This window comes from Apus apus, chromosome 4 (assembly GCF_020740795.1).
Source record: "Apus apus isolate bApuApu2 chromosome 4, bApuApu2.pri.cur, whole genome shotgun sequence".
Taxonomy (NCBI): Eukaryota; Metazoa; Chordata; class Aves; order Apodiformes; family Apodidae; genus Apus; species Apus apus.
In genome coordinates, this window is record NC_067285.1 from 88,715,533 (window position 1) to 88,738,806 (window position 23,274).

The 23,274-nt window shown below is 39.5% G+C and overlaps 2 protein-coding genes across 4 annotated transcripts in view; one reads left to right on the forward strand and one right to left on the reverse strand.

Annotated features, from left to right (window-relative positions):
- Positions 1-3,511: 3,511 nt before the first annotated feature.
- The window catches only part of COMMD8 (COMM domain containing 8), a 28,510-nt gene continuing 8,747 nt past the window's right edge, over positions 3,512-23,274 (forward strand). The window contains exons 1-5 of one of the 3 annotated variants that reach the window (XM_051616760.1): positions 3,512-3,596; positions 4,543-4,698; positions 5,721-5,873; positions 7,569-7,724; positions 9,417-9,865. In XM_051616760.1, coding sequence (XP_051472720.1) covers positions 3,552-3,596; positions 4,543-4,698; positions 5,721-5,873; positions 7,569-7,724; positions 9,417-9,437 — 531 coding nt within the window. In that variant the 5' untranslated portion in view covers positions 3,512-3,551 and the 3' untranslated portion in view covers positions 9,438-9,865. Of the gene's footprint in view, positions 3,597-4,542; positions 4,699-5,720; positions 5,874-7,568; positions 7,725-9,416; positions 9,866-23,274 lie in introns of those variants that run through there. The other 2 variants (XM_051616759.1, XM_051616761.1) reach the window with 2 other exon arrangements.
- The window catches only part of GABRB1 (gamma-aminobutyric acid type A receptor subunit beta1), a 123,493-nt gene continuing 120,160 nt past the window's right edge, over positions 19,942-23,274 (reverse strand). The window contains exon 9 of the mRNA XM_051616758.1: positions 19,942-20,325. Coding sequence (XP_051472718.1) covers positions 19,942-20,325 — 384 coding nt within the window. The remainder of the gene's footprint in view (positions 20,326-23,274) is intronic.

The following is a 23,274-nucleotide window of genomic DNA, read 5'->3' on the forward strand; positions in this document are numbered from 1 at the left end:
AAGACAGAGAAGCATTGAAAGGCCTCAATATGGCCTTTCGACAAAATGCTCCCCTTCCCTTTTCTCCTACAGGCTGAACAACCCAAACAGTCTCAGCCTTTCTTCACAGGAAAGGTGTTCCATCCTTCTGATTATTTTTGTGGCCCTCCTCCAGATCAGCTCTAAGAAATCCATGTCTTTGTTGCACTGAGGACTCCAGAGCTGAAGGCAGTACTCCAGGTGGAGTCTCACCAGAGTGGAGTAGAGGAGAATCACCTCCTTTGACCTGCTGGTCACGCTTCTTTTGATGCAGCCCAGGATACAGTTGGCTTTCTGGTGCTGGCTCATGTTAAGCTTCCCATTAATCAACTCTCCCAAGTCCTCTTCTGCAGGGCTGCTCTCAGTGCTCTCAATCCCTTCATCTCCCAGCCAGTATTGATAGTGGGGATTGCCCCAACCCAGGTGAAGGACCTTGCACTTGGCCTTGTCGAACTTCATATAGTTCACCTGGGCCGACTTCTTGAGCTTGTCCAGGTCCCTCTCGATGGCATCCCATCCCTCCAGTGTATCATCTGCACCACTCAGTTCAGTATAATCTGCAAACTTGCCGATGGTGCACTCAATCCCACTGCCTGTGTCATGGATTAAGATACTGTATTTACAGACTGGGTGTGGGCAGGAGAAACAAAACTTGTTGTAGTTTATATGCGTATATTTTACAACTAAAATTATTTAACAAACTGATTTCTCATTTGTGAGGAATTATAATAATAGATTTTGAATGCAAATAGCTGATAAAGCACATCAGTGTGATGTCGTTCTAGCCTTCTTTACTATGAACTTCAATGGCTGATCAGAGTGTAAAAATTAAATAGAGATACATTATTTTCTGTCTCCTTTGGCTGTAGTATATCACTGTATGCATGTTCACATAAAAGTTTCTGCAAAAGCTTTCAGGATTCCAGGTTTAATAATTAAAGTGTTTCATTGATTGACATTCATGTGTCGAGCTGTTACTTCAATTTCATCTGATCTAAGCGTGGGTTGCCAGAAAAGGGATAGTTTTCTCTTCCCCTTTGGTCCCAGCTGCAAATGTCTCTTCTGTCAGAAGTGGTACTCTGTTCCAATCTGGTTGAAATCCAACCTATGAAAGAAAAAAATCCATGCAAAAAGAAAAATTACTTTTCAGCCTTATTGGTTGCAGTCCCATCATTCAGACCCAGGAAACCCTAATGCTGGCATGAGGAATGGGGAGAGGAAGCAGAGCTGGCAACAGGGGCTAGATGAGTGGGACCTCCCTTTTCCATGGCAACCTACATTTTCCTCACTGTAATCTGAACTGCAACCTGATGTTACCCGTGTATTTAAAAAACCCATTTACTGCCCCTTCCATTTTGGTAGAATACACAGTTATCTATTTCTTTGTATTGACATGGCAATTTAATAGTTCCTTGCAGGCCAGAGTTATACTGGTGCTCAGATGCTCTCCCCAGCTGGATACACTTAGAGCAATGTAAAATATCTTTATGCTGCTATAATATTAACAACCTCTGATTATTAAATTATTTCCCAGTGTTTTAATTATTCCCTTTCTTCCAAAACCAAAGGCAACAAAAGGATGAATCTAATAATAGGTTTAATTACTGCAGTTTAGCTTGTGGGTAATCTGTAAAAGCAAACAAAACATTCTGTAAGTCAGCGGCAATGTGGATAATATAATGCAAAGTTCACTCTGCATTTATCTTACAAAGCTGCTTATTTTGTTGCTGTTCTGGAGTCTCTTGCTTACCTACTTACTGTTCTACAAGTTTATCTCTCTGTCTCTAATTTTGTGATTGTTTGACAGCTTACCTTCAAAGGGATAGGGTGGTTTATTGCTGCTGTGGGACAGAAGCATGAAAAGCAGGTATTTTTAAGGCCTAAGACCTAATGGTGGATTTAAATAATGCAAGTCTAAATGAACTCTGCACTGCCGAAGGCCAGCTTCTATGCCCTACTGAAACATGGATTAAACTAATCCAGCTGTGGTTTTCTTGTGTGGTCTGGCTTTGCTTCCTTACATGCCAGTAGGCTAAATCCAAAATATTTTAAACTACACATCTATGAAAGTGAAACTCTTCATTCTTCAGAGCTGCAAAAAATAACCATGTCATGAAAGTGTTCCTTGAGTTTGGGTCAGACAGAATGGTGGTTCCCTATCCTTTCCTATGTGTTCCTGTCTTTCATGTGTCACAACTTTGCTTTTGCATTTGTCACTTGTTTTCATCCCTTTCAACTGAGTGGGATACTCACTACCTTTCTCCTTCTTCCTTGTAATTTATTTTTTAAAAAGTCTGGATAGCCTTCATCTTTCTCCTGTGGCCTTGGGTCTGTTTTGTCTGGAGCAGAAGCTCCCCCTGCTGCTCTATTTTGTAGTGTGCAACATGGTACAGTGAAAAGAAATTTGATAGGTTTCCAGTTCTCTTAGCAAATTCTTGGAGAATAAATTACTGTGGAAATTTTATATATATATATATATATATACATATTTGATTTGCAGTTTCAGTTGTTCCCGAATTTAACAGCAGCTTCAAGTAATTTCACCACAATAGAATTCAATAAATTTTCCGGAAGCCTTTATGAAAAATCTAATCTTCTAGCAGTAGCAAACCCTGAGAAACATTGGGAGGATCTGAAAGTTTACTGTCAGCAAAACGTGAAATCGGTTCTTCCCCATCCTTTTCTTCCCCAGGACCCGTATGCACCGCATTGCTCCTACAGGCCTCTGGAGAACACGTGCTGCAAACTCACTTAACCAGCCTGAGGTTTTCGCAGACCTCATATCCACCAGTACAGACCTGTATCTGCTCTCATATTCTTAGGGTCTAGTGTTATACTTACATCCTCATAATTATTTGCCTGTGATTTAGCCTAGTGATTACAGAGAAACAGGGCCTGCCTACAGGTGTACCAGCTTCTGTGCAGTTCTGTCTTGCCAGGACTTGAATTCATGCAGGTTTTCTGGTACAAGCAGTCAGGGCATTTTTGCGTCTTCATGTTCACATTCAAATCAACGTAAGGCTTGGGAAGGTCATTGCTAATGCTATAAAACCTGTTCCCTAAACCTCCTGGTTGGCATTTGACTCACTCTTAGGCAAAGCAGAAACAATAAATTACTTGATCATGGTAAACGCTGCACCAGCAGCATGGACTTGCGGAGTCAGCACTTCTTACTACCAGAGACGTGGCACCCCTCGGAAGCCTTGACCTTCCTCCCGTGTCACCGTTTGGAAAGTTAACCCATCAAGAGCGAGAAAGCAAAGCTGCAAAACAGGCGGAATGTAGAACTGGCTCAACTGTTACGACACACAAAAGCCGGTACGATTTCGGGCGTTCCGGCCCGGCCTGCCGGCGGGCTGCACCGCCCGGCGGCCTCCCCGCACACCGGCTGCGCGATCGCGGCGGGGCCGGGACTCGAACCCGCGCACCAGCGAGCGGGAGGGCGCGTCTCTGCGCGTGCGCATCGCAGCCGGAACGGGACGCGCGTGCCCGGGCGGCGGTCACGTGCGGGGCGGGGCGGGCAGGGCCGGGAAATGCTGCGGCCGCTGGAGAAGCTCCCGCCGGGACGGGCCCTCGAGGTGGGCTCCCCGGGGGGGCGGCAGAGGGTCCCGGCGCGTCTGACGGCGGAGCTGCGGCCGCCGTGCCGCGCAGCGCAGCTGCCCGCCCTGCCCCCGCCCTGCCGTCCCTGAACGCGGGGCGTCCGGGCCGCTGCTGCTGGGACACCAACTCGGGAGGGCGGGGGCGGGGCGGGGCAGGCGGGTGCCCCCCGGTCCCAGGACCGGCCGGGCGGTGACTGGTAACGCCCCGGGGGGCTGGGGCGGGCGGTGTTCGCTGCCGGGAGGCCGAGGTGCCGCTTTCCGGCGCCTGGGAAGGAGGCCGGGCCCGCGGTGGGGCTGCGGGCAGCGCTGCCCCTTCCTGCCCCGCGCCTCGGGGCCGCCGCTTCCTGCCCCGCCGGCGCCTCTGGCCCTTCCTGCCCTTCGGCTCCTCTGGCCTCCTCTAGGAGCGGCTCCAGCGATTGGCAGTCGGTGCTGAACTAGCGGGCTGGCCGGCTTTGCCTCTGCAGTGGTCAAAGAAAAGTTAGTACAGCAGGCCTAGAAGCCAGGTTTACAAGAGTCTCAGTGCTAGAGGTCGGCGGGACCAACACTTTGAATTGTGCTTCTGCATTCTGACTGTCCCGGTGCAGCCTGAGGGGCACTTCGGCAGCTCTGCTGCTCAGCAGGGCGCTGTAGTTGTGCACAAAACGATGAAGTCCAGATGTAAGTCCAAGGTGAATCTCAGGCACGTTGTGATTTCTGTGGGCAGACTTTCTGGATTGACTTCGAGGGAGCAGGGAGGACAGTTCGTATGCAGGGTGTAGCTCTTCCTGACGTTGTAGAATGGTTCTTGGGCTGCGCTCAGAGACAGCATTGAGACAGCACCCAGCTAAGGGAGGAGTGATAGTTGAATTGTCTGATCAGTCTCTTACCTGGTGTAGATTAACTGTGATGGAATCGCCTTCTTAAATTACATATCACATTGTTTCAGTTCCTTCATAAGATAATTGATGGGATATGTGGACGTGCGTATCCTCGATACCAGGATTATGGCAGTATTTGGAGCTTGTCGGAGTGGATGGAGGTTTTAGAAGAAGCAAGGACGTATTTCAAAACTGCAGTTGGCAAAAACATACCTGATGAAGAGGTAAGGGCTCATCATTGGGCTTCACTGTGAGAGATCCTGCTGGAGGATCTTGTAGTTTACTTACTCCTAAAGTGTGTTTATAGCGTAGCATTTGAATGGTAGCAGACTAGGCCTAAATAGGTAGGTGAGCAGCATTTAGAGATACACTGCAAGGACTTTGAAAAGAAAAAGTGAAATTGACACTTTTATTTTGAATATCATTAGATAACACTGGTTAAAATACTATTTTAGTCACTTAAATTGATATTTTAGGTACCACCAAGTTACATCTGTTTTCCTTAAAGTGTGTAATGTGTCATTACTGTTCATTAGCAGAAAAACCAATTCACACTCCTGTGTGGCTTTCTTTGTTCATTACTACTGCATTGAAGTGTTTTAAAATACTGACTGTATGTAAAGCCAAAAAAAGAATATAGACTGGGAATGGAAGACCATGTGGGACAGGGGCTATAATTAAGGGCATTCCAATATCTATCTATCTATATATAGATATAAATTTGCAAAAATGTGTTGCATTATCAGAAACCTTAATTCTCATTTTTTGGACATTCCTCTTAATTTTGACTACCTAGTAACTAGATCAAAGAACAATACTTGTGTAGTGATGGGGAAGTCCATATATCAGCATGTCTGTTTCAGCAAAGCTAATATATTTTGCCTCCACTATGATGCTCAGACACTTTCATAGCTAAACCTGTGTTGTTTGTATGTGTGATTTTTGTTTTGATTTTAGGGTGATATCTAAGAAGGCTGATAAAGCCTCCATTTTCAGATGTCTTTTAAATGTCAATAAAATTATTACTATTTTTTTAAACATTGCTGTGGTAAGTACTGACTCTTAAACTATCAGACACAGAGCAGCCACTGAGGGCAGTTTAAGAAAGGTGAGAGTATGGAGTCCATTACAACAGCTGTCTGGGTAGAAGCTTGGGTACCTACAGAGCACAGCTGTTACAGGTGGCACTTGTGATTTTTGTGGTTCATAGTTCAAGCAGTCACAATTTTTATTTTTATTTTTGTAGGCTGCTCAGCAGATAAATGAGTTAAATTCAAACTATCAAGAAGTAATCACAAAATGTCTAAAAGGCAGAAAGGAAGAAATCAGGCATGCACTAGTGGAAAGAGTAAATGCAATCTCTTCTGCCCAGCTGCAGGATTTTGACTGGCAGTTAAAGGTGAGAGTATTGCCTTGATGTTGTTTGGAAGAAGCATTCCACGATAAAGAAGTAACTATTGATATAGTCCCCTTCGGGCTGCTCTTTCTGGAGCAATGTTCAGATTTCACAGGTATCAGAAAAGCATGTTCATGACAACATTTCAAAGACTTGCACTTTGTATAAACTGCAGAAGTAAAATTCTTCCTATAATTTTTTTTTTATCGCCTCCTTGTCTTTTCAGGCTGTAGTACCTATCTCTTTCCTAAAAGGAAACTGAGTGTTATTCAGGAACACCTGAAAGTTTTGTATGCTGTTACGATTTTGAGGCCTGGATAGATGTATTTTTACTCAAAGGAAGAAATATTTACTTCATTTTAAGAGTAGAACACTGATTTATTATGTTTCCTTGACTTCTTTCACATTTTTTTTATTCCTGCAATAAAGAGTTGTGTAATAATTAGTTTGAAATAATTTATACTTACTTTGATAATAAGCCAGTGATAACTTTGTTGCCTAGAGTTGGATGTTGCTTTGGGGTTATGAAGGCAGCTGCTTTAAATTAAGGTCTATTGAAGACTTAAGATATGAGCAGTATGAGTAATATTGTTCTGTTAGTCCATGTGAGCTGTTGAACAGTTTTGTTACATAATTTTTTATTTCAACAAGAGCATTAAATAATTTGTGCAGCAAACAGCTTTGGAAATTAAAGAGCAATGCTCACAGTAGACAAGATTTTGCAAGAGCAAATACGGCATCATACTGTGTTTCAGTTTTACTGTTACTCAGGGTTGATGTCTCATAAACTGCATGTACTGCTGGCAAAAATACAAACTAGACTTACATGATCTCTTGGAAAAGAAACCACAAGCAAAAAACTTATTCTTCTGGAGGATTTTTTTAGTTTCTTCCTATTTTGTAATACAAATTTCTGGTTCATGTCTGAACTGTTGTATTCCTTTTGCTTTAATCCACTTCTTTATTTTTCACTTTAGCTGGTTGTGGTTTTTTTCACTTACCAGAGTTGAATCAAAGGACATTGTCTGTCCACTGTTGTACTACATTCTGCTCTCTGTATAAATAAGATAAGATCAGGTGTGTGCAGCACATCTGATCTTTGATTTTAATATATTTTAAAAGTCTTAGTTATAATAGAGTGGGTATAATAGTAAACAAAAAGAAAGCACAATTGGTACATAATCATCTTCATCAGCGTTTGTCAGATATCCAACAAACAGTGTTTTACCAGCTTTAGCGGCAGTTGAAAAATGTGCAGATGTGTTCATTTTCTCCCAACTATCCCTTCCATAAGATGTTTCTTACTTGTTGATTACCAGAATTATTTGAATACTGTCACTTCAAAGTTCATATACTTCACTTTTAAAGAGCTGTGATGAAATGCATCTTTTCACCTAGAACACAAACATGTAGCAGCCCAGTGATTTTAACAAATTCATTTGACAAATGTATTGCTATGAAGAGGGGTTTTAGTATTTGAGTATATTGTTGGTATTAATAAGCAAACAAAAAATCCCAACAACAGGGAAAAAAAGCAAACAAAAAAACTGCAGAGATGAGTTATAAGAAGGTAATATTGTCATGTCAAGGTTTGTTCTGGTGGTACACATTCAGTATAAAGTGCAGATGTCATGCTATGAAAGACTGAACTTAATGGCTCTACCTTACACTTTGTTATTGTTTCATCAATCTGTATAGCTTGCTTTATCCAGTGATAAGATCTCCATGCTGCAAATGCCACTTCTCAATCTTGATTTGGATGTGAGAGAAAATGGTGAAATTAAACCAATTTCTATAGAAATGAATAAGGAAGAGTTGCAGAACCTCATAAGCACACTGGAGGCCGCTGATAAGGTACTGATGTTATCCTTTGTTCTTGACTTCTCATGTAGTGATCTTATTTTAACTCAACTTGTTTGTTCAGGGTATCTTGCTGAGAACCCAAAGTAAATCATTCATTGCCAAAATGACTGTGGAGTTACAGAAAGCTTTCCATAAGGCAGACTGTCTTGAATAGACTTCAGGGTTTTTTTACAGAGTTTAGTCTAGACTTTTTAAAAATGTAATTAGAATCCTGATAAGCTTAATAGTCTGTTCAGAGCACCATTAAAAAGTCTCTTGAGAACAGGTGGAGAAGCAAATGAAGTGACAGTGTGTCAGATCAGAGCTGATTATGAAAGATTGGACAGAACTCCAGTGTTCTCCCAGCTTCATAAAATATCAGTGGCTTTGAATTCATGTAGGAGAGTTGTTTGGTTCAAATTGATGCTTTAATTTCCATGACACAGTAAATCAGGAAGAAAGTTGCAAAGATTTTGTAGAGTAACCTAAGAAGAAAATTTCAAGTGAAGCTTTGAATGTCTGGGATTTCTTAATAGAAAAGATCAAAGGCAGTGAGGATTTAAGAAAAATTGTAAGGGAAAATGTTATTTGACTTGCAGCCTGGTGGTAACTGAAAACTCCTGGAGCTCTTCCTTGTTCAGTTACCTTTCAGGATTAATTCTGTCTCTGTTAATAAGGGAAAGTGTTGGGTGTTTGTTTTGCTTCATTTGTTGTTTTTGTTTTGTTTTATTTTGTGTTAATTTAAATCTGAAAATGTCTTCAAATATTTATTAAGTCTGTTATCTGGGAGATGGAATTCTCTGGACATCTTGCAGGATGGGTGTGAAAGTGTTTCATCAATGTTTTAGAAGTTAGCAGCTTCTAGTTGCTTCATAACATTTGGCAAGCTAGGGGTCTCTTTAGATGTTTTGTGTAATGTTGTGTTACTATAGCGGGAGTTGGTATACATCAACATTTAGAAAAAATCTTCAAGTATGTAAAACCTGAAAATAATAGGTTTATAGCTCATAAATACTAACTTATAATAGTGCTGTTAATATTTTTAATTAAAAATACACTAAGATTATGTCTACCAGTTGCTTCAGTTAATTTACTATAAGGCCTCTGAATAACCAGGCAGTTCCCAGTGAGAAGAATGTGAGAAGAATGTGCTAGTCCAGATACAGATGGTGATCTCATGGAATGAGAGCCCTGAACAGCTTTCTTTCCCCTGTTTTTTCCTCCAAACCTAAATAAAAATGGCAGCTTGCAATGAACTCTACAGTAGGGAAACAGGGATTTTTCCAGGACGGACTTAAGTTTCCATATGCTTTTTGTTCTGCCTGAAGGTCTGTATGGAAGTTGTGGGATGTTGTCATGTCCTTACTTAGTTTTATGTGTGCACAAGGAGGAACTAACTCCAGAAGTGGTGCCTTGGTTCTCCTTTGTGTGGAAAGAATCTCACTGGACTTGGAAATTACCATTGTACTTTTTGATTACAGGGAGCTGAGGAAAGGTTTGTGTGCAGTAACTGCTAAAGAAAGTTATTGGAAGTGATAGTTGTGTGAGGTTGAAAAGGAGAGCTGACAGAGGGATGGTACGTTTTCCAGAGGAAGAGTTTATACAATTGTGTATTACACTGTAATGGAAAGCTAAAAGCTTTAGTTTTAGCATAAGTTTTAGTCTCAGGCAACTTTAATCTAATTCCTTTTCTTCTTTTTGAAGGTTGTCTTGCAGCTGAAATGATGGAATTCAGATCATTGACAGTATCTACTGGTGATTGCTCCCCAGTTGACTCTGGGGCGGCAAAAAAGTTCTCTGCAAAGCCAAAAATTCTTGAAGGCTGCATAAGCTACTAATTCTTTGGTAAAAGTAATAATAAATAATAATTGTGTTTCTATATGACCAAAAATATAAAAATTCAATTTACATTTGCTTTTAGTACTAAATATTTCTAGAACTATGGAAGAGCCTAACTTATAATGTGCCATATTTGTTTTGGTTAAATTTCAGCAGTGACTGCACATATGCCTAGGAAAATGAAGGCATCTTACTGCATAATGTTACCCTTATCTAAGGTGCCATGATAATGAAGAACATGACAGAGTACTTGTAGCATTAATCTATTTATACTTGTAAATAGTAAATAAACATTTGATTTTGTGTGTGAATAATTGCAGTAAATTGTTTCTTGATTTAATAATCACTAAACTCAGTCTTTTCAGATGCTGGAAAAAATGAGCTTTTCAAGCAAAAGCAGTAGAATCACAGAATAGTTGAGCTTGGAAGGCACCTCTGGAGATCACACTGTCCAACTCCCCTGCTCAAGCAGGGTCATCTAGAGGAGGCTGCACAAAACTGTGTCCAGATGGCTTTTTGATACCTCCCAAGGATGGAGACACCACAACCTCTGTAGGCAACTTGTTCATTGCTCAGAAGTTGAGGATGAAGCACTGGGGTTTTACTCAGTAAAGTCTGGGATTTTAATTTTGGCTTTAGTTGATGACTTTTCACTTAAATATGTTAATGTTTTCAAAATGGTTGCAGTGCTGGGAGCTGACCTACATAGTGAAAAGGATGTTCTCAGCCCATATAATACAGCCAATAGCTGGCAAAACCTAGTCTAAACATTTCTGAAACCAGATTGGATTTTGATTGTAATATGTAACAAAAGTTATAAGCTGTAACATTGGAGAGGAGTACGCCAGGAATCTTATGGTTTGGACTGCTAAAGTATTTTTCCATTGGTAACGAGCAAATTATCTGTAATGCTTATGTAAATACTGATGTGTACTTCTCAACATGCACGTGTGTGTATATGTGTGTTTTGAATATATAAAAAAGGCAAGGTATTGATTACTTACCTTCTTAGTAGTTTCAAAATTAGGGCCTTGTGTTTCTTCCACTATAGTTCGATATGCCATAGGTTTTCATGTAAGTGAAGTGTAAAATAATGCATCCACAGAAAAAATTGGACTCGGAGGACTGGTCAGGGAACAGGAAGAGAACAAGCAGCTCTCTAGTAGAAATGCCTCTATGAAAAGGATTTTAATAGGTTTCATGGGTAGGAAACCTAAATGTATGTTTCTAATATTAAAACTAGCACAGAAGTTTTGTGGATCAGAGAACATTTTAGAAAAACCTTTGTGTGTAAAGTGTAGCCTGTTTACCTTTTATGTGGTACTGGTACATTTAGTCAGATGTTCATGGTCAGTGTGAGCAATTCAAGAAAGAGAAGGGCATTGAGGGTCATAAGAATGAAAGACTGCAAGATTTATCTTCCTATGAAAGGACTGCAATCTCTTCAACAGATAAGGCTTGATCATAGTCTTGAATCTACACAAGCAGGAGAAATTTTATAATGTATCAGAATTATCAGAAGGACCTTGAATACATGGTACCAAATTCAAGCTAAAAAATGCAGGTTGGAATTGGTGTTTAGCTTTAAAAAAAAATCTGGAAAGAGTTACTGCAGGTTGTCCAGTAGTCTGTTCAGGAGCATGCTATTTTTTAATTGAATACATTGGTCAGGTCTATTTTATCATAGGTATATTTGTTTTGTCTCCATTTTTCCTTTCTTCTAGATCTAGTCACTTTAAAGAAGTATGAATATACTACTTTGATACAGCCTTATGTGTTTTAATGCTTTGTTAATTATATGGTGCATACTGAAGGTAAGGTGTTTTAGCTTTCATTATACTGTTATAGAACATGTTGCTGAAAGGCTTTCATAGAGAAAAGAGGCTTAATTTTTGGTAACTTTTTTAAAACTGATTTTTATTGTTTGCACACTCATTATTTAGGACACAAGGACTGAAAGCTATTCCTTTCATTTACAGTAGCAGAAATAATAAACAGCTAGCAATTTGTTTCATACAAGTGTACACTATCAAGTTTAGTATGTCATTTGGATAGGAGACACTTGTGTGCTGATCAGCTTACCCAATGTCTGGATTTACTATGAACACATTTAAGAAAGCAGATACCTTGAAAGTCTGTACTTTGCAGAGTATTAAAGTGGATATTTAAAATTATGTTGCAGTAGGTTGCTGAGAACTTCTATGTTGCTACTTCCTAGTTTTCAAAGATCAATTGTTCAAAAATACAGTAACTTCTTTTATAATAAAAGTTACATTTTTTCAACAATAGAAGGCCACAAGTGAAAACTTCTTTTTTTTTTTTTTTTAATGTTCAGCCTATGAAACTTGTGTTGCAAAACCTGCCACATACCTAGCTGATAGCAAATTTAAAAAATGTAGGTGCTATTTAAAAATATTTATGACTTTTTCTTAGTAGTAGAGACTTGAAGTTTACATAGTTTCATTTTAAATTTCATAGCAAGTTATGTAAAAATGTATTTATAGTTAAGGTTATGGGGTGGTGCTCTGTCTCTCGTATTGTCCTGTGCTTGTACTGTCTTTTGCTGCAGCACTGAACAGGAAAGGGCTGAAGAACCATCTTTCAATGATTTTTTGCTCTAAAAAAAACCAAGACAGTTTCTGTTGTGATATGACAGCAATAATTGTGCAATGAGCTGTTTGTTTGTTTGTTTTGTTTTTTTGTGGGTGTTAGACTTTATTGAAAGTATTTTTTATAAAACCATCAAAATAATGTTTTTTGTAGGGAGCTTAACAACACCATATGAATAGCTTGTGAGGGAGGGGAGCACTTGTTGAGGAGCAGTTGAGAACTAACAGCTAAAACATGATTGTCATGGAATTACATTTGAAACTTGCATCTTGACTTTACAGAAAAATGAACTGTCCTTGTAAGGCATGTAATAGCCTCCAGTAAATGAAAAGGACCAGAATGGAGAGGTGAGCTTGCTGTTCTCTCAGAAGGTGGTTTTGTTGTCTCTGCTCTGAGAATTAGGTACTTAAAGAGCAAGCAGTGTCTCCAGCTGTGACAGATAAGGCATTTTTAGAGACTGTACCAGGCCAAATTAATGCAGAAAGCTAGAGATTCCACAAAACCCATTATACTGATGTCAGCTTGGACATGCACTTTGATGAATCCAGGTAGACATGAAAAGGCAGTGAAGAGGAAAAATGTAATGGTAACCTCTAAAATAAGCTGATGTGCCCAGGGGCCTGTCTGTCCAGCGTGCCCCAGTCATGCTCCCTTCCAGGCTGAAGAACTTTCCTTAGGAAAGGAAGTTGCCATTAAGTTTCCACCCAGGTTTTCAGGGTGCAAAGCACGGCAGTGCATCTCACAGCCCCTGGAGGAGCTGTGTGCTGGGACCAGAGTGAAATGCAAGAACGGCAGCAGCAAAAGCCGTGGATGGGCTGTGATGAGGGAAGGAAGCATCACTGACAAAGCCACTTTACCCTGTGATTATGGGGGGAATTGGGAAAATCTTCTGATGGCATAGGAATTAGACCAAAGGTGCAGGAGGTTAAGAAGACTCTGTTAACATGAAATAACTTAATTTTGTCCTTCCTTAGCTGCTCACTTTGCCCTTATCTGTATCTCTGTATTCTTCTAGGCCTGAGCTTTTTCTGTTTAGCCGGTTATGGTAAGTTGAGTGGCTTTGGTGTTTGCACATCCCACCATGCTAACTTGGAACAGTTGTTTCCAGGTGATGCTCCCCCTTTTGTCCTTTGTCAGTGACGTGTTTGTGTTCTCTTAGTTTTTGCCCCTGCAGAGCAACTCGCTTCTCAGTTCTCCAGTCACACGAGCAAAAAAAAAAAAAAGAACAGACATCATAAATATAATGGTGAAGCCTCTGTGGTCTTGCAGGTACTATGCACAGAGCTCTTAAGCATTTAATTAAGATCAGAAACAAAATCTTGTACAGTAAGTTCTTTGAACCAAACATCCTAACAAAAATAGTACATGTAATGGACATAGTGTACAGGGTTTAATTTCAACATGTAAAAAGCACCTACAGAAACTCACATTGCATGAACAGACCTGCAATTTGAATCAGAAAACACAGCATATCTCAAGACAAAATATAAAAATTAATTATAAAAATAATATTACTTGCCCTCTATTGCCATTCATTACACTTTCATCCTTTTTGTAGCAGTTCCCCCCTTGATTTCAGAAAAATTTTGTTTTTCTTGATCAATCATTACAGCTTTGATCTTGCTGCACCAAAGTGAATCAGAATGGGATCTAACCAGGAGACTTGGTATGAAAGTGACCACAGTGAAACTGCTTTTGCAGCAAAGCAAATTGTGTATGTCAAGAAGCTGTGTTTCTAAAAGATCTATATAATCCTGTACAACATTTCTGAGTTCTGGACCAAGCCTTTCTGATAAGAAACACACTGGAACATGATTATGCTTTTATCTGAAAGGTTTTTTTAAGAACCAGTAACACCTTGTCCTGAAGTATGCGTACTTCGCTATCACTTTGAGTTTTAAATTAGTATTTATAATGAAGTATCAGAAATAAAGGGATTTTTGCTTTTCTGGTACTGCAGAACAGTTTCATAAGTGATTCAAGATAGTCAGAGAAGCTTCTTACTTCCTTATATCCACTTTTATTACATTTGGCAATATCCTGTGCTTCCTGCTGTAAATTTATAGTTTACACAGACTTCCAAGACTGCTCCAGAAAGACCAAAAGACCACTGCCAAAATGCAGAAAAGGGGGACAACCTCACTAAGATTTGTTCTTTGGAATTCTAAAAGCCTGTGTGGTTCAACTCATCAGGCTACTCTTTGGAGACATCGTTGCAGGAGCAGAACCTCAGTTTTGACCTGGTTTGTGGAGGGTGCAACAGATGTTCACCTCTTCATGTCTGTGGCTGGGAATTTTACTCAAAGGTACTCTTCATATGTGCTAGCACCTGCAGGAGTCCTACAAAGAGAAGGCTGTAGCTATTTTTTAGCATCAGATTAGTCAGCTAATTTAGCTAGAACAATAGTGAAAGGCACTGGGAGGTGTGGAGAATTTTCAAACTGGAAACTACAGGTCCACAGGGACTGCTTTGGGTATTGACTATCTGGGGGAAAGAATTCCTGTATATAAGGCTTTTTTGATAGCTACAGTGAAATGAGGAATTCTGTTTCTTGGGAAAGCAGAGGTGTCAGATCTCCCATATTCCTTTTAATACTGATTTAGATAGAAGCCAAAGCAAGCACTGAATAATCTGATGAGATCTGCTATTAACTACCTTCCAAAAACCCAATCCTGATTTATTTACCTATGCCAAAGCCTCATTCAGCATTTTCTTGATAATTTTCCACCTTTGTTTTGCAAAGTTGCTGTTTTATGCAGCACTATTTAAAGTTAGTTGTGTCTGAAAATCTAAAAAAATCAGGTAATATGTTGTCAGCTAGATCAAAAGAGCAAATTATGTTTCAGAATGGGAACAAGGAAACCAGTATGTTTACAGATGCAAACAAGGTTGCTTATTCTCTCACTGAAATGCACAATCTGTCAGAGGAAACCATCTTTATGAGCACTTTTGGCAGTGTGATTGATATTTTATCCTTTCCTCTAAGACTGTGCAGATACAGATAGGCAGTGATGACTTCAGAGATGTGACTGATCGGAGACCATATCTAGAGAGATGACTGGGTTCTGCTGCCATGTAATTATCTTAGCCCCTTGTTGGTAATGTCACTCTATAGATTTGCCAAGAATAAAAGTGTAAAAGAATTACAATTGTGCTGTTTATGAGCTAATTTTTTTTTTATAACACTCGCAGACTCAGAATAACATAAAATAATGGAAAAACAAATGTTCCAAGGACAAAACAACATAATTACAGTCACTCTGTACTCCAAGAACAGTAAGTAGACCCAGATCACCTCATCTGCCTTTAAAAAACGCCAGATTTCTCATTTTTCTCCTCATTCTTTCACCCTGTGCATAAAAATTTTGGTATCATTACATGCTGTAATTCACAGAATCCTAGAATCACAGAATCTTAGGGGTTGGAAGGGACCTTGAAAGATGTGGGGGTTTTATGCTGAAAACATGAAAAAGCATTTTTTTGTGCTATAGGTATACATGGCCCTTTTTTTACTAATACTCCTCAGGCAGTGTTAGCAATGCCTCCTTAGCATGTGGGAATTCAAGAGAAGGGGGAGAGTTTTCTCAGTGATGGGAAGCAGAAGCAGCTGGTCAAACATGGCCCCCAGCCCTAGGTGACTTTCCTCGTGATACATCTCAAGAAATCATCCACTTGCAGTACAAGGCACATGTTCTATGAGGGTGAACAAGGTGAACCAGTGGATAACTCTTAAACATCAACTTCTGTAGTGTTCAGTGGTAGCATAACATGCAGGATGTTGTCAGAAATATTCCTATGATATTGAAAATCTTCCTATTTTTGTGGCATTTTAAAACAGTTTCTACCACTATTGCTATTCCTTCTTAACTGTTTTGGATAGTCTGGGAATAGAAATGAAGTGGAAGAATTTTGTTTTATCCTTTCAAGTAACTGCAGCTGACTCTTTCACTTTTGTTTTGGGCTGATCCCAGCTCATCACAACAATAAGGCTCTTGTAAACCAGTGGTTTTGGTCTGCCAGCAAGGGTTCACAGACTGGCTACTGAGCTGGATTGGTATTAGAGAGCTGGACAAAATCACTGCAGTCTCCTGGCTGATTCCGTTCCAGTTGAAGCCCCAGACAAGAATGGAGAAACTGTAAATTTCATTTCAGAGTAAATTTCATTTACTCTGCTCTCAGAGAAACAGAGGCTCCAAGCATGTTGCTGATTTAGCCACTGACTGTTTCATTCATAATTAGGTGCAACACTGCTGAAGAGAGGTAGAGATTAAATGAGATTAAATGATAATTATAAGTGTGAAATAGTTTCAAGAGCATGAAAACCAATGAACCTTTTTTTCCCTGTGGATCTGGATATTGAATTGCCCTCCTGTATGGATTCTCTGGTGACTCATAAGGTTGGGGTTCATGGAGTCCCTTTCTTGCAGAGGAGAGGGATCGATTAACAGGAGCTTTGTCCTCGCCTCAGCTATCTGCTTTGATGGAACTTGTAAGAATGCATTATCTTACAGATTCTTACTGTTCTGATATATTTTGGTTAAAATTGCCAATGGATTCAGATATTATTGGGACGCTCCCACATAGGCAAGCACACACACACAGTGACAGCAGAAGTACATAGCTTTGGGAAACCTATGTAAAAAGGACTTCTAGTGCAAGTAGTTTAAAATAATCTATTTGAACTTACAAACTGCATGAAATAGTGGCACAAATTGTAAGGAGGTTTACCTGAAACCTAATTAGCAATATGACCTTGCCTGTGCTGAGCTTGAAGTCTGGTTCTTATGGGCAGGCAAACTACTAAAATACAACAGTGAGAGAGCTTAGCATTACAGTGTCATTCACCTTTATCGCTTAAAGCCAGCCAAATTACTCCACCCTTGGTTGGAAGAGGTGTTTTCTTTTGTACTCACTAATTCCTAGCTCCGGATGGCAGTGTTCATGGGTAACCCATAAATAGCCACATTTTTCCATCCTGTGCCTCTAGTAACTACTGCCTTTTCCTTGCTGCCAAGCTATTGCTATGTTTTCCTCTCTTTTTTTCCTCTAGAAGTGGTGGAAAGAGGGAAAACAAGCTAGTTATGTGGCCATGTTATGGTTTTAATTCTCTTTTGAAGCTTTGAAAGAGGTTTCAGTTTAAATCCAAAGTGCCTTGCAAGCTCATATGTCAAATTCTGTTTTGATTACCAGAGTTAGTGGATAAATGTGGGGATGGGAGCTCAGTGGGAGGCAGGAGATGCAGGCTCTGAGCTCAGATATTGCCAATGGCCAGTAAGTTATTAGATCCAGCTGCAAAACTTTGTGCCAAGAGCTGGCAGATGTTTCCTCACACAGGATGGCAGTTTCCAGCTCTTGATGCAGCCAGGCCTTGCTGTGTGCTGTTCAAAACAGGCTGGGCTTTGTGTTGGTGACATGTGCCGGAGGACTCCTCATTCACAAGGGTGGACCCTGCTGTTTTGGAACATGCAGTTCTGAAGAAGTTTTGCATTTGCACTCCTCTTGATTTGTTAATGGCCCTTCCTCTGCTCCATACCCTTTTAATTTTTTTCACTTGGAACTGCACAATGTAACTGCTTTCAGCCCATGTGCCTGACATCTGTGCATGAACTAGCTGGATGACCCATAAGCTAGAAGCTATGTGTATGCAGATGTTAGGAGGCTGCAAGAGAAAATGCTGAAGACTAGTACAGGTGATCTTCACCCTTGTAACAGAAGGCAAGGGATCCTTTTCTATTACCTTGTCTTGTTTCAATATCACGTTGGATGTTGGCTCTTCCTAAATGTCCACTGTAGCTGTAAGGAGGTGTAGTAATGTCTCCACGCCACTGGAACAGCTGTGTTACGTTACTACCTGTGGTGTCTCTGTGAGTATCTTTGAGAAACTAGATAATGTAAAAACAGGGGTCACTGACAGTTGTTTTTCACACAGTATTTTATACTACAGATTGGCAGAATGTATTGCTTGCTTTGAATTTATTTCTGTGTATAACCACAAAGCTGGCAAGTTCACTGGCCCATGGACTTACTCTCTCTGTAAAAGTCCAGTGCCAGATCATTGAATTAAAAAAGTTCAGTTTGCCTATTGAGCAAAATTTCCGTATGTCCTGTGTATTTTTTTTTTATGATGCCAAAATATAATTACTAGTTGCATTAAAATATCTAAACGTTCTTTAAATTTGACTAAAAAGAGGAATCAAAATGTCCCATGCGGGATGGTGTGTGGCAGTTTTTATTTTGGTTGCTGATATGGTGGAAATGTTGAAAAATTATCTGGAGCTGATTTAGGGTGGGAATAGGCATACGACTTTTCCCCTATTCAGGAGAGCCATTGGACAGAATTAATATTTATCCTGAATCATCTCAAATTGTACCTAGTGGCTGATTACTTTGGTAAAATTGAGCAACCCTTCAATAGACTAGAGGTTCAAAGTCATATCAGAGAAGAAGCAGCTGAGAAGACCACCTTTGCTGCCTACTGTCCTGATCAATGTTTCTTTCTGTACCAGCTGTCAATGGTAACAATCATCTTGGTACCTACAAAGGCTCTGTTGGCTTATATGTCTTGACTCTCCTAAAGGTATGAAACACTTTTAATACAAAATAAAATGTATCTGCTAATAGTTCTGTTTCAATAAAATGCTGTGTTAGGCAACATGGTGTAAACACTGTTAGTAAAAAGCTGGCAATAGAGCAGGGGAAGGGGTTTGATACAGGTAAGAAATGACTGACCCTTTGCGCTTTGCCTTCCATCTCCTTGGTCTGGTTGTGTCAGGCAATGAAAGCACCATGGGCAGAGGATGCTACTCAGGAGCACTGTGCCCAACATCTCCAGTGCACTGTAAGACTCAGCTGTATGTCCTGTTCCTCAGCAGAGCAAGGAAACCTAGAGGAGACTGTGTGCAGGACTCTCCTCAGTTCTGTTCCCAGACATTTGCCAACTTTTGGGACAGTGTGTTGCAGATATCAGCCACAGGAAACCTGTGAGTCAAGAAAAGTAGCCACTCAAGGGTTGGAGTCTTCCTGAAAATAGCTGCTTGCAGGGATTAAGATGTGTTTGTTTTCTACTTTTTAATACAAAATTACAGATGCCACATTTGTTCTCATCAATTTCAACTTTGCTACTTTGTGGAATTGACAACATTCCAGCTAGATCCCATCAGCTGATTCCTTAGTTGGAAACTCAGTGGGATTTGTCTCTGCTGCCCTTTTTTTCCTTTGAAGAACCCTGCCTCTCTGAAAATGTCAATTGAATTACAGCTCTTTGAATGATACTTCTCACAGACACTGTAGAAATACTGCCTAGTATAACCATTCCTTCAAGTTTCTGTGTACTTTAAATGCTGAAAGACTATGACATGACTACTACTTAGAGTTGGTTTACTGCCTTGTTTGGAAGCATGCTGCTGTGGGAATACAGTAGGACTAATTTTTATTCCATTTGAGAAGTAGATAAAGGGAGGCAAAGAAATGTCACAGGTCATGCACAAACTCTTTGCAAAAATCAAGGTATAGCACTTTTGCTGAAGATGCTCTTCAAGAGCAGATCTGTACTATTCTGATCTGAGCGTAGTGAGGCTGGATTTAGGTCGGTTTGTTTGGAGTTTTTTCATTTGTTTTTGTGGGGTTTTTTTAAAGCTTAAATCTAGCAGTATTGAATGGCAGGCTATCTTACCTTGAAAATGTATCATCATGGCTACTGCAGTTCTTCATTTTAACAAACTTGAGAAGGAAAAGAAACAGGTCTAATTATGTTACTCTATGGTAATGTTATTGCATAAATTAGTGTACATAATACAGCCAGTAAACAACATTGAAAAGAATAAATGTGATGGGAAAGACTATTCTGGACCACTTGTCTATCGAGTTAACATCAGTCAAATCAGGGATTTTGACTTTGATCTGGGATGCCCTTCTTCGCAGGTGTCCTTTTTTATGAAGCCTGTGCCTGTCCAAAGTGGTCCTACTGCAGAGGTCTCTGCTGAAAGTGGCTCTTCTGTACTGCAGGTTGGCACTGTCATATGTGTGCGTGGTGGCTTGGGGATCACGGAGATTCATGAACACGTCTGAGCTGCTGATGTCATTTCGTATTTCAAATGGGCTAAGCAGCATGTTTCCATGGGGATCAACCTGTGTCAAGGAAGGAATGTGAATTAAGACAAGTTCCTCGGCCAGCCCAAGCTGTCTCCTAGATGAACAGGTACCATCTGGCTCCTGTCCAAGGAGCTAAGGTACTCCTGGAGCTGCAGTGACAATTGCATCTTGTATAGCATCAGCTGAAGTGAAAATACACTTTCCTGACTGGTGTGAAATTATCTGTTATCATCTAGATATCTTCCATTCTGACCCAATTCTTTGGTCTGGGACCTTTTCAGTTAGTTATCTCATCCCCCATAAAGTAAAACTTTTTCAATATGATTTAAAACTTTTATCATGGTCTTCAGAAAATGCTGAATTTTAATGTCTGGTGACCTGAAACTCTTAAGATTTCATGTACTCAGAGTTAAAAAAAATAAATGTTGCTGTCTCTGTCAATTTTATACGGTTTTAATGCTGTAGGTTAATTTCAAAGTGTTGTAACAATGGATTCATCATCTGAAGAACATTATAGATATATGTGCATTTTATCAGTTATTGTAATATGCCTGTGATGAGAATTAGTTTTGAAGAATCACTGTATCACAGAGATTAATTTCCCTGCTTGCCACACCATACCTGCTCACATGCAGATAGAATAATAATCCATTTTACTCAATGAACCTCACATTAATTTGCATGTTTATATGTTAGTTAGTCAGGGCACTGCTTTAGGTACCTGAGCAAACAACTGGACACTGCAACTAGTATGTGCATGTCTGGCACAAACAATATAAATATAAATACACATATACATATAAATATTTTATATAATTGCATTTTTATTTCTTATTATTGTTAGCTATTAATGGCTGCATTACTACAAAGTATTTACCTTTTTGCTCATCTTTACTTTTCTACGTTTGTAGTAAAACCTCTTTTAGGAAAAAAATTGGTGTTTCCAGGATGACTCCCAACTCCTCCATAAAGAGGCTTCAGTATCAATTTTTTTTTTTTTTGGTAAACTGTGGCATTGGACCTACCTCAAAAATATATTACAATCCATACCATGGCTGTCTGGGGATGCCAGACAAATTACCTTATTGACAATATTATATTATTACCTTATTGACAATATCTAGTCTTGTGAAGCACCAGTGATACTCAATGCTTTGTTTGAATCCTGAACTTTACATTTTTAGCAAAACATAGCAGATCTAGGAAATGATATCTTAATCTACAGCAGGTTTGAAGTGTGTTCAAGAAAAAATCTCCAAGCAGAGCACATGGGGAAAGCCAGTCTCTCAAAGCTGTCGCAGAGGGAAGTTGGAAGCCAGAGAGAACTGGTTCCACCTGGCAGAGTGGAAGATGTTCCTTCCCATTGCTAGAAGGAGAAAATGTTGCATGCTGAGTGCTGCATATTTATACTGTGCTAGCCTAAGCACTTCCTACCAGAAAACAAAGAAGTCAAGAGTTATTTTAATGAAAGCCACCCAGGAGAGCTGTGGGAAAAAATGTCTTCTAAATGGCGTAAAAAGTCACCACAAATAGAAAATGCTCTATTCAGGTTTAGCAACTGATTCTGTAAACACTGAAACAAGCATTCAGTGGAAACAGCTGAGTTCCCATCACTGTTTTGGTGGGAAAAGCTCACATATTCTGGGTTAGAGAAGTTAGTTGGTCAGAAACCAGCATGGTGTTTGCAATCATTACTTGGGATATGGGCTACCCAGGTTATACTTTTTAGGTAAATTCTTCAGGTTTTAGCAGAAGGAAGATCTAAGCTAGGATATTCTACTCTCCAAAGGATTGCCATAATTATGGGACTATTCATTACTCATAAGTTCTGATGTTTTGATGTTTTCCATGGATAAAGTAATAATGTCAGAGTTGTCTCCATGTAAAGAGAGTATTTTTTTTAATTCTCAAAAGTTTTGATAGGTGAATCTTTTCTTCCCAGTTTTACGAAGTAGCTCTTTGAGCTGTCTTTGATTATGTAATCTCTTGTTTAAGCTAATTGACTTTAATGCTATAATAGTAGTAACAGTACTGCAAGTATCATTAAGCAGTTAATGTGGCTTCTGTTTTGTGAAGACAATTCATAACTGCCTACAATCGACAGTGATTGATAGGGATGTTTCTTAAACTAATTTGCCCTGGCAGTTTATTATAAGCCAAGCACCCTATAAATTCCTGCTTTAAGTGTTATGAATGAACGTGTTATATTTTTAAAACAGTTTTATTTAAATCATTTTAGGCAGGATTATTTGAATAAGTCTTGAAGCATTTCAGCCTTTGAATTGCAGTCTTTGCAATTCAGAGCAAAGGGCCTTACAATGATCTTGGATAAATTAGCTCAGAGAAGTAAAAAGCTCTTCTTATGTACCTTGATCAAATTCTTTGCTTGTGCAACATGAAGCTGGACTAACAGTTAATTTCCCACATTGTAACGATTATTCATATCACAATTGCCTCGGGAAACCAAAGTGGTTGCATGCATATTTTCTTGCTTGGTGGTTTATTTATCCATAATTATGGTGGTTTTGTCAGTGACATCTAGCTTTGACAAATGCACGAGGAGATATAAACAGTCTTCATGCTTTATTCAGAGAAATAGAAAGCTTGTTTACTACAATTTTTTTTTCATACTAAAAATTAAAATTGCAGAAATTGTTAAACTGGGGTTGCTTTATTTTCACCTTTCTCAGTCTGTAGAGCAAGGAACAGCCACATATGAAACAGCAGTATGGTTTCATTTTCCATCTGGTCTTGTCTATACCATGCTAATATTGCAGTTAGTTTGCTGAGTGTTGCTCACATGTCTAACACTTTTGTTATCCAGTGAAGGAATTCTAATTCTTTTAGTCATGGGAGTTGTATGTTAGATGGGAATGAGCAATATCTTCACCTGGCACAAGGAGAGGAAGCACTGTTACATGTCTTCTATTGATTATAGGTCCCTGCATGGATAAGTGGTATGGGTTAAGAGGATAAGGGAAAAAAAAAAAAAAAAAAGCTATAGCTGTATATAATTACAGC